Source organism: Carlito syrichta, unplaced genomic scaffold (genome assembly GCF_000164805.1).
Source record: "Carlito syrichta isolate Samal-C Ts95f unplaced genomic scaffold, Tarsius_syrichta-2.0.1 Scaffold130467, whole genome shotgun sequence".
Lineage (NCBI taxonomy): Eukaryota > Metazoa > Chordata > Mammalia > Primates > Tarsiidae > Carlito > Carlito syrichta.
The window spans coordinates 253674-265210 of record NW_007074563.1 but is presented as its reverse complement, the minus strand read 5'-3'; the positions used below and the strand labels follow the sequence as shown (position 1 = coordinate 265210).

Below are 11537 nucleotides of genomic sequence, written 5' to 3'. Positions count from 1 at the left end.
TCCTGGCCCCGCAGCCTGGACCTGCGGGGCTCCGGCGATCCTTCCGCCTCAGCCTTCCAAGTAGCTGGAATCACAGGCGTGCGCTACCACGCCTGGCTGATTTTTGATTTATTGTAGAGATGAGGTCTTGCCAAGTTGCCCAGGCAGGTCTCGAACCCGCGGGCTCAGGCAATCCACTCACCTCAGCCTCCCAAAGCGCGGGATTACAGGCTGAGCCACCGAGCCTGGCTTAGATCTATTTTCTTAACAAAGTAAAATACTAAGACATATTGAAATGCCCCATTATAGCCTTTCCAGGGCCCATCTTTCCCTGGAGAAATCACATCCTCAATTTGGTGTTTCTCAGCCCCATGCAGGGTTTTAAACTTTTCATATATATATATGCATATGCATGCATAAACAATATATAGTACTGTTCCGCTTGTTTTTAAACTTCATACTGCACATATTTCCCTGAGATTGGCTCTTTTTAGAGCATTACACTTTTCAGGCTTACAGGTTTACATATGTAGCTCTAGTTCATTTATTTTTATGGTTGTTTGTATGATATTCATTATATGGCTATGCCATCAAATTTTAATTTTCTTCTTGGTGGACATTTACATTGTTTTCATTTTTTCTTTCTTTTTTTTGAGTTGGAGTCTCACCCTGTCGCCCAGATTGGCTCTTTTTAGAGCATTACACTTTTCAGGCTTCAGGTGTACAGATGTAGCTGCTGGGCTCCGGCGATCCTTCCGCCTCAGCCTTCCGAGTAGCCGGAATTACAGGCATACGCTACCATGCCCGGCTGATTTTTTGATTTATTGTAGAGAGGAGGTCTTGCTGCCCAGGCGGGTCTCGAACCCGCGGGCTCAGGCAATCCACTCACCTCAGCCTCCCAAAGCGCAGGATTACAGGCTGAGCCACCGAGTCCGGCTTCATTTTTTCACTATGTCAAGCAACATTGCTATAAACATTCTTGTAAATGTCTTCTTGTGTATATGAACAAGAGTTTTCAGCTGGGATGGAACTGCTGGGGGACAGAGTATGTGCACCTTCAGCTTTACTGTGTATTGCCAAATTGGTAGTTTCATCTTACATGACCATCAATACCCTGAGTGTGTTTCTTGCTCTACATATTCACCACCACATGGTTTGGCCAGTGTTGCTATCCCCCACCTGTAACCCTGACAATGCATGAGAAGTACTCATTTCTCTGAATTCTTGTCACCACTGGGTATTATCTGGTTTCCAACTTTGCTAATTTTATTGGGGAAAAAGGATACTTATTAAGGATGTTTAAATACACTTGGATTCTTTTTTTTTTTCTCATTACGAAAATAACACAAATTATCTTAGAAAATTTGAAGATATAGACAAGGAGAGCCAGGTGTGGTCGTTCATGCCTATAATCCCAGCACTTAAGGAGGCTGACCTTGGAGGATTGCTTGAGCCCAGAAGTTTCAGAATAGTCCGGGCAGCATGGAAAGATCCAATCTTTACAAAAAAAATTTAAAAATTGGCCGGGTATAGTGGCACATGCCTGTAATCCCAGCACTTTGGGAGGCCAACTCAGGATCACTTGAGTCCAGGAGTTCAAGGTCGCCGTGAGCTATGATCATGCCACTGCACTCCAGCCTGGTTGACAGAGGGAGACCTCAACTCTGAAATATATATATAGAGAGAGACAAATTAAAAAAAAGAACATGAGTGTCCTCTTGAAGCCCATCACTTAAATATAATTCTAAATAATATCTGACATTCACACAAATGGTAAGTATTTAAGGTAATAGATATATTAATTAGTTGCTTTAATCATTCCACAATGTGTGTGTGTATATATATATGTATATAAAATAATGTTATACTCCATAAATATACACAATTTGTCATTTGTCAACTTAAATAAAATTCTGTTTGAATGATTAATACAGATTAAGGCTAAAACCCACAATAAAGTAAAATCTAACACATTAAATTCTTATATATCCAGGCTGCTCTAGATACCTAATATTTCCATAAATAAAATTTATAAATAGATATTTAGTATATATGATATATATACATATATGATGAATACATATACCTTTACAAAAATGTACCTACATTTTTATAAACTGCTTTTTTCCCACCTAACAAATAAACCATAATCATTTTCTCATGCTATCTGTATTTAGGACTAGAGGGTGTTATTTAAAGACTTCCATATTCATATCCATCTGTCTCCTCCCTCACCATCCATAAACCAAGGACCAGGCTGAGTCCAGCAACAAGTCCTAGAGGATCTGGCTTCCTGCTGGCTGTACATGGTGGTGCACCTGACCCAGCTCCACATCTGAAATGAAATTCTCATACGATTGTCCATGCTCATTGCTCCAGAAGGCCAACCACCACCTTGGCCTTGGGGCCTTCTGCTGAGGAACTCCCATCTTACCTGTCAGACAATGTAACATGCAATTACTCTTAGCTGCATAGCTTTTCTGAGCTCTCACCCTCCAATTTAAACATACTGTCTGCATCCTCAGCTTCTTGCCTTAACTATCCTCCTTTCAGGACTCCAAACTCTCCAACTCCTGCTCTGTAGGAAGCTTGGTATTCGATCCTCTTATTTGGCTTGGTTCATCTGTATACCTGAGGAGATGAAATATATTTAGATTTGATCCAACTTCCATGTCAGAAGAGAGTCTATAATAGGCCTACCACAATGACTCATGCTTTTAATCCCAGCACTTTTGGAGGCTGAGGCAAGAGGACTGCTTGAGGCTAGGAGTTTGCGACCAGCCTAGGCAACATAGCAAGATCTCATCTCTACAAAAAATTAAAAAATTAGCTAGGCATGGTGGCGCACACCTGTAGTCCTTGCTACTTGGGAGGCTGAGGCAGGAGGATTACCTGAGCCCAGGAGGTGGAGGCTGTGGTGAGCCATGATCATACACTGCATTCCAGCCTGGGCCACAGAAGGAGACATTGTCTCTAAAAAAAAAAGATGCTTGGGAATCATGACAACTAAATGCAACGTCTGATCCTTGAGCCAATCCCAGATCAAAAGAAAAAAACAGCTATAAATAATATTATTGGGAGGCTTGATGAAATTTGCATATAAATTATATATTAGATAGTAATATGGTGTTAATGTTAAGCTTCCTGAATATGGTCATCGTACTGTGGTTATGAAAGAGAATGTACTTGTTTTTTGGTGATACATGCTGAAGGGCTAAAGTGTTGCTATAGCTGCAATAAACTCTCACTGGTTCAGCAAAAAGAAGCAAGCAAATAAATAAATATGCGTGTTTGTGTATCTAAAGCAAATGTGGGGAAGTGTTAACAATAGAATTATAGATGAAGGATCAATAGGTGTTCATTGTTCTATTCTTGCAGCTTTTCTGCTGGCTTGATATTTTTCATAACAAAAACTTGGACAGAATAAATAATCAGTAATGAAAACAAACAAACAAAAAACTTTGTTCCAGGTCATGTTTTCTGTAAAGCATTCCATGACATCCTACTTCTGCCCTGGCCCCCAAACACACACCTTAAACAATAAATCGCCCTGTTTTCTGGACTCTTGCAAGATTATCTAGCTCTCTGACCAAGTTATAAGCTCTTGGAAATCAGGGCTTGTTTTGTGTTGGATCTATACCATATTAGGACTGCATCTGACACAGATTGGATGCTCAGTTGATCCTTTTTTTTTTTATTATAAGGATGTGGGGTACAATTCAGGGTTAGGTATATAAACATTTATCACGCAGGTACACTTGTTGATGAGGTATGCCCCTCCTTACCCTAGCAGTTTCCTTTTAAAATTAATCAAGCTGAGTTTGAAGCTTAGGTAGGATTCAAGCTTAGGTAAGAAGCAGAGGGGAATGAGAAGTTTCCTCAAGAGAGAGGAATGGCATGTGCAAAGATAAGGAAGCAGTAACACATTTTGTATTTAAGAAGAACGTTTGATTTGTCTGGTCAGAATTAAGGATTTGTGTAGGTGAAAATGCCTCGCACACAACAGATTCTTAATAAACATCTAATGAATAAATGAATGAATAAGATTTGCAAGGCAGGCTTAGATCAGATTAGAAAGGGCCTTGACTACTGAATTGAGAAATCTGAATATTAACTAGTTCTTAACATTCAGGGTCTTTTCTCAGTAGGGCATGTTCTTGAATGAGTCCCTTATACATTTTTTCATTGAATAATAAGGAAAAGTAGAGACCAATGGGAATCTGAAAGTGACCTGTTTCCAAACTCAACAGAAGGAAATGTCAACTCCTCATTCATGCAGGAAAAGCCTCACAGTGGAATTTTAAGACAGCCAACATCCCTTAGACTAAAGGGTGTCACAGAATATGAAATAATAAATAAATGAATCTATTTAATATGGAATATGTCTGTCTTTGAGAATAATGTCTGAAATGTTTGGGATAATTTTACTAAATTTTTAAAGTTTAAGAAGTGCATACTTATGAACTAAATAGACTTGGGGCCTTGATGTTACTTCATAGACTGCAAAACTCCCCCTGATGTCACAAGTGAATGTAAGATTAAAATCTTTTAAATAACTTTAGCCCAATTAAGCTGTCCCCAGTAGGCAGTTTTCATATGTATTTAGTATGTGTATTATGTTCTTCCAGATAGATTTGTGGAGACTGGCAATTTAAGTAATGCGAAATAATTTGAGTATAACAACTGAGAAAAAGAAAAGTGTGTTGTGCTTTGAGGTTGTCATTTTCTTTATCATCATAAACAGGCTGGCATCTATTTGATCTTTGTTCGTAACCAAAGTGCACATGTGCTCACAAACCAAAATAACCATGGAATGAGAGTGAAGTATATGAGTCTCTTGGCTGCTCTGTGAAATAGTTTGTTAGTTTTAGGTTATGGTTCTTTTCTATTTTCAGTCAAATTCTACAAAAATTTTTGCTGAGAGGAAATGTAAATGTCAGGTGGCATTTTAAAAACTAATTCTAGGGCCAGGAGTGGTGGCTCACACCTATACTCCCAGCACGTTGGGAGGCTGAGGCAGGAGGATTGTTTGAGCCCAGGAGTTCAAAACCAGCCTAGGCAACATAGTGAGATCTCATCTCTACAAAAATAAAAATAAAATTAGCTGGGTGTGGTGGTGGGCACCTGTAGTCCCAGCTACTCATAAGGCTGAGGCAGAAGGATTGCCTGAACCCAGGAGGTCGAGGCTGTGATGAGCCATAACTGTGCCACTGTACTCCAGCATGGACAACAGAGTGAGACCCCGCCTCAAAAAAATAACACACAGAAATAAAAATCAAGTTTGGGACCAGGCATGGTGGCTCATGCCTATAACCCCAGTACTTTGGGAGGCCGAGGTGAGAGGATTGCCTGAGCCCACAGGTTCAAGACCAGCCTGGGCAACTTGGTGAGACCTCATCTCTACAATAAAAATCAAAACATTAGCTGGGCATGGTGGTGTGTGCCTGTAGTTCCAGCTATTTGGAAAGCTGAGGTGGAAGGATCGCCTGAGCCCAGCAGGTCAAGGCTGTGGTGGTCGGGAGCGTGCTACTGCACTCCAGTGAGGGCAACAGAGTGAGGCTCCAACTCAAAAAAAAAAAATCAATTTTGGGCCCAATTATTAGTGTTAATTTGTTCCAGAATGTTTAATATTACTGGAAAGACATCATCACTGGTGTTCAAAGTGACTTGTAGTTCACAACGCATGTGAGCATTCTTTTTGAAGAAAGCAGACAAGATAATTTGATCTGTTTCAAGTAATAAAGTAGAATCACCAGGCTCGGTGGCTTAGCCTGTAATCCCAGTGCTTTGGGAGGCCGAGGTGAGTGGATTGTCTGAGCCCGCGGGTTCGACACCTGCCTGGGCAACTTGGCGAGCCCTCATCTCTACAATAAATAAAAAATTATCCAGGTGTGGTAGCGCGCGCCTGTAGTTCCAGCTACTTGGAAGGCTGAGAAAGAAGGAACGCCGGAACCCAGCAGGTTGACGCTGCAGTGGCTGGGAGCGGCCACTGCACTCCAGTCTGGGTGACAGAGTGAGACTCCGACTCAAAAAAAAAAAAGTAGAATCAAGTGATAAATCATATGACCTGTATGTACAAATGGACTGTGACACAGCTAAATAAGTCACAACTATTCACCACAGGCCAATTTCATGACAGAGAAAGGGTTATGTATCAGTTAGCAATGCTCCCTTACAACCAACCCTGATGCATTCGTAGGCAGGAGCATAATTTTCTAGTATCAGGCCAGTCCACCAAGTCCAGCCAAACTCTGTATCTTGCTAGACTTTTATAAAGATGAGCACATCACATGAGCCAAATACTCTTCCCCAATTTTAAACATGATAGCACTACTTTTCAGAGAAAATGTAAATCATGTTCTTCAACACTAATGGAATAGAAGCATTCATAGATATTGTGTTCAGTGTGATCCAATAATTGATGCATAAAACAAATATCTTGTAACAGAACATTTTTTAAAGTTCAAAAAGATAAGAATTAAGCCTCAGAAAATAAACCACTGTGAAGAAAGATAAAAAGAAAAGAGATTGGGGTTTCTCTGAAGACCCAGCTCAGAGGCCCTGTCCTCCCTGCGACAAGAGGCCTTTGTCATGGAAACCGGAGCATCAGCTGTAGGGGATTGTGATGCGGATGAGTAGACAGGAAGAGGGTGGTAATCCGCGGCCAGTCCTCTTTCTTTAAGACCTCCGCCCAAGACTTGGCGGCACCAAGTCTCGAGCACTCGCAAGAGTGGTGACCTGAACCAGTACAGAGGGACCGCCGACCCACCGCCTTGATGACAACACCCTCGGGTCCCCGTCCTTCTCAGGCTGTCGGGCAGCCTGCCATCCACGGCCTCTCCCTGATAACCGGCAGCCTGTACATCAGCAATGGTGTGGCCGCCAACAACAAACTCTTGCTGTCAAGCCACCGCATCACCACAGTCATCAACGTCTCAGTAGAGGTGGTGAACACTGTCTTCGAGAACATTCAATACATAAAGGTGCCCGTGGCGGATTCTCCCAGCTCGCGTCTCTACGACTTTTTTGATCTTGTTGCTGATCACATCCACAGCGTGGAAATGAAGCAGGGCCGCACACTGCTGCACTGCGCCGCGGGAGTGAGTCGCTCGGCCACCTTCTGCCTTGCCTATCTCATGAAATACCACGCCATGTCCCTGCTGGATGCCCACACATGGACCAAGTCGTGCCGCCCCATCATCCGGCCTAACAATGGCTTTTGGGAACAGCTCATCCATTATGAATTCAAACTGTTTAGTCAGAACACCGTGCACATGATCAACTCGCCGATAGGTTCCATCCCTGACATCTATGAGAAGGATGTAAGTTTGATGATGCCAATGTGAGCCATCCTAGCCAGCCCCTGACATCTGTCCTTCATCCTACACCAAGACTGAACTTGAACATTGGTTTTTTTTTGGCAAAGAAAACCGGATGATACCTTGTAGAGGGGCAAGAGAAAAGGGAAGGGATTTAGAGTTTTTAATGTAGTAAGCCTTATCTTTAAAGGATACAATTCATTACATGTAAAATGGGGAAAATGTTTCTTACCTTGTGAGGGGCAGGTCAGGCTGCTGGGGCATGGCTGGAACAAAGGAGGGGCAGGTGATGCCCAGCTCAGATGGACCTGCCAGCAGCACCCAATACATGTAGCAGACCTGGAATACTGACGTCTGCCAAAAGCTGCTATCCCAGGAGCAAGTCCCTGCAGAATACCACCAGGTTGTTTCCAACCCAAAGTCAAAGCCTCAGACAACATGGCACTCTTTGCACTTTTCCTAGTAAGTACCAACCTACTGGGTAAGTATCCTTCAAGTGGTGCTCTGGAAACCTTGCAGGCATCTCAGGATATCCTTGTCCCCACCTTCAACCACAGTGGCCCCTCTGTGGTTTTCTAGACTGGATTTATACATTGGTTTTTGAAGAAACCATTCTACTCTATAAAGTTTAAAAATATTGTAGTGGGGGGTGCTGTTAAAAGGTTTCAAGGATGTGATCTCCCACCAGCCTTTGTGAAAAGGGACATTAGTCTCTTTCCCAGGGCATGTACTACTGAGAGAGAGCAGGCCTGACACCAGGCCTCAGGGGTTCCTCTCATGAGCCTTGGTTTCGGAGGCTGGAGCTTCTGTCCATGACCCAGCCCTGTCACCCCTGATACCTCCTCCTATTGTAACCTGGAGCCTCTCATAGCCTCAATTTCTTCACCATGACACCAAAGCCATGACACCCCTTCTCACACAGAGTTGTTGTGAGGACTGGGCTCCTTAGCACGGTACCTGGCACATGACTAGTTTCATTCTTGGAGTAAAGGGCAATGATACTCTTTGGCCCTCTGGTTTGGGGTCACCACACACGTCCTCATAATGTCATTTCCCCCATCTGTTCACAGCCCTTTGTTGTTTACAAACTGCTCTTCCAAAATATCATCCAGTATGTAAAAACAAATGGTTTAAGGTCCTTTTGGATCCTACCTCAGAACAGGCCTAGATTTAGAGCCTCTTTAGAGGTCTCATTGTGTGTAATCCCTGTGCATCCAAGAGGTCATGAAGAAGCATGATTCCAGCTTCCCCCAAACACCTTGTTTAGAGTGACTTACTGTTAGAGCCAGCACCCTGGTCTTGCTAATTACCAGGATTTATGGGGGCACTTGCCAAAGAGATAAACTAGTGAGCCCCACAAGTAGGCTCCGGAATCCAGGATTATTCAAACTCCCCCAGTATCTCAGCTATTCTAATCAAGAGGTTTTTAGACAAAAAACATAGACAAAAGCACAACTGCTCTGATTGAAGCAGACCTGTGTATCTAGAGCCCAGTGAAATCTGAATGCCCTTTCTCTCCAAACCAATCACCACTCCTCACTGTCACAAAGGGAGTTCCTACGGTGCAATCTGGGGAGTAGAGATAAAGTCACTGCTCTAGGAAGGTCCCCTCCTTTTACAGATGGGAAAAACAGGCCCACAGAGCACAAGGTTGGTATGACAGAACCCTCACAAAGTAGCTTTTCTGGCAAAAACCCAAACAGACAATTTATTTTAAAGTATTTTTAAAAAATTATTTTTTTTAAATATCCAAATATCATCAAATATGATGTGTACATGTTTTCATTTTTTTAATATCTAAATTAACATACCACAAAATTAACTCTTTTTGAATATACAGTTATATGAGTTTTAACACATGCATAGATTTAGGTAACCAACCACCACCACGATAGGGATATAGAGCAGTTCCATCACTCCAAATGTTTCCCCTCATGTTTCCCCTTTGTAGACACCCCACTCCAAGCTCTGGCAAGTACTGATCTGTTTTCTTTCTGTATAGATTTGCCTTTAGCAGACTATCACATGAATTGAATCATGCAGGACGTAACATTTGGAAACTGGCTTCTTTTACTTAGCATAATGTCTTTGAGATTCACCCATGTTATAGTCGATTGTATGGATGTGTCAGTTTGTTTTACATCCACCTGTTGAAGGATATTAGGGTTTTCATTAGTTTCCTAGGGAATATTTTAACAACCAAAAACTGGGTGGCTTAAAACCATAGAAATGTATTTTCTCATCATTATGGAAGCCAGAGTCCTAAATCAAGGTGTTAGCAGGCCCACGCTTCCTCTGAAATCTGTAGAGAAGAATCATCTGTGTCCAAATTTCTTTCTTATAAGACCATGAATTATATTAGATTAGTGGCCCACTCTACTCCAGTGTGACCTCATTAAAGCTAATTATGTCTGCAATGACCCTATTTCCAAATAAGGCCATATTCTGAGGTTCTGGGAGTTAGGGCTTCAATACACTTTGTGGGGATACAATTCAACCCATAACAGGGTTATTTCCAGTTTTGAGCAATTATACATAAAGTGCTATAATATACAAAGAAGAAGAAAAAGATCACATTACCTGAAAAAAAAAATGGTAGCACTTTAAAAATAGAATGAGTTATAGTGAAAAATATTAATAACCACCATTTATTAGGAAGTTATTATATGCCAAAAACAGTACTGGACATTTTACAAACAGCAAACTAGTCCTTACAACAGCCTTTTTTTTTTTCTTTTTTTTTTTGAGTTGGAGTCTCACTCTGTTGCCCAGACTGGAGTGCAGTGGCCGCTCCCGGCCACCGCAGCCTCGACCTGCTGGGCTCCGGCGATCCTTCCGCCTCAGCCTTCGGAGTAGCCGGAATTATAGGCATGCACTACCACGCCCGGCCGATTTTTTGATTTATTGTAGAGATGAGGTCTCGCTGCCCAGGCAGGTCTCGAACCCGCGGGCTCAGGCAATTCACTCACCTCAGCCTCCCAAAGGTGCGGGATTACAGGCTGAGCCACCGAGCCCGGTTTACAACAGCCTTTTAAGGTAGTTATTATTCACATTGTACTAATGTGGTTAAAGAATTTGCCTAAGGTAGTACACAGGCCATGTGTGAAGAGGTGACATTGAGACAGGTCTCTATTTTCTTGCATTTATTTTGAGACAAAGGTAAGTTGGATGAAAAAAATAAATTTTAGTTACAACCCTTGATTCTCAAATAATGTGATTATAAATCATTAGGGGAATTTTTATTATTCAATTTCCTGGGCCTTACCACCACAGATTGAGATTCAGTAGGCCCAGAAAGCTGCCTTTTTTTTTTTTTTTTTTTTGAGTTGGAGTCTCACTCTGTCGCCCAGACTGGAGTGCAGTGGCTGCTCCCGGCCACCGCAGCCTCGACCTGCTGGGCTCCGGCGATCCTTCCGCCTCAACTTTCCAAGTAGCTGGAACCACAGGTGTGCGCTACCACGCCCGGCTGATTTTTTGATTTATTGTAGAGATGAGGTCTTGCTGCCCAGGCGGGTCTCGAACCCGCAGGCTCAGGCAATTCACTCACCTCAACCTCCCAAAGGCGCGGGATTACAGGCTGAGCCACCGAGCCTGGCTTGGAAGCTGCATTTTTAACAAGCATCTCAGATGACTCTAATGAAGTCTGAAAAACATCAACCAAGAAGTTATTAACAGTACGTATTCCATATCTTCTCATCTTTACCCTTCTTTTTTGATTTATTTATTCATGCCCTTATATATTTTTCTATCAGAGTATAAATCTTTTTTCTTTTCACTTGTAAGAACTGAAAGGGCATCCAATTTTTTCTTGTCAAATATGCTGCATTTATTTTTCCTAGTTTATCATGTGCTATTTGTTTATGGTGCTTGTGATTCAAAGGCTTAAATTTGTATGTAGTTAAATCTGTGAGTCTTTAACTGAATGGTTTTTTGCTTCTGAATAATACTTTAAAGATTTTCTCCATTGTATAATTATACAAATGCTAACTATTAATTTTTCTTAATTGATGTTTTTTCACTTTTAAACATTTTTTCTAATTTTTTCACTTGAAAATGTTCAAATATTCAGAAAGTTGAAAGAACAGTATAAGTGCTTATATTTGCTTCACTTAGAATAATCAATTGTTAAATTTTTGTCATATTTGCTTTCCCTCTCTTTTTTTTTTTTTTTTTTGAATTGGAGTCGCACTCTGTCCCCCAGACTGGAGTGCAGTGGCACGCTCCCGGGCCCCGCAGCCT

The 11537-nt window shown here is 41.9% G+C and overlaps 1 protein-coding gene across 1 annotated transcript; it reads left to right on the top strand.

Moving 5' to 3' along the window:
* The first annotated feature begins 6755 nt into the window (after positions 1 to 6755).
* Positions 6756 to 7325, top strand: LOC103250464 (dual specificity protein phosphatase 18-like). The gene has a single exon (XM_008049055.1). The coding sequence runs from the start codon at positions 6756 to 6758 to the stop codon at positions 7323 to 7325; it is 570 nt and encodes a 189-aa protein (XP_008047246.1).
* The last annotated feature ends 4212 nt before the right edge of the window (positions 7326 to 11537 follow it).

Coding starts and splice junctions, on each gene's coding strand:
- LOC103250464 (XM_008049055.1), top strand. CDS start 6,756: ATGACAACACCCTCGGGTCCCCGTCCTTCTCAGGCTGTCGGGCAGCCT.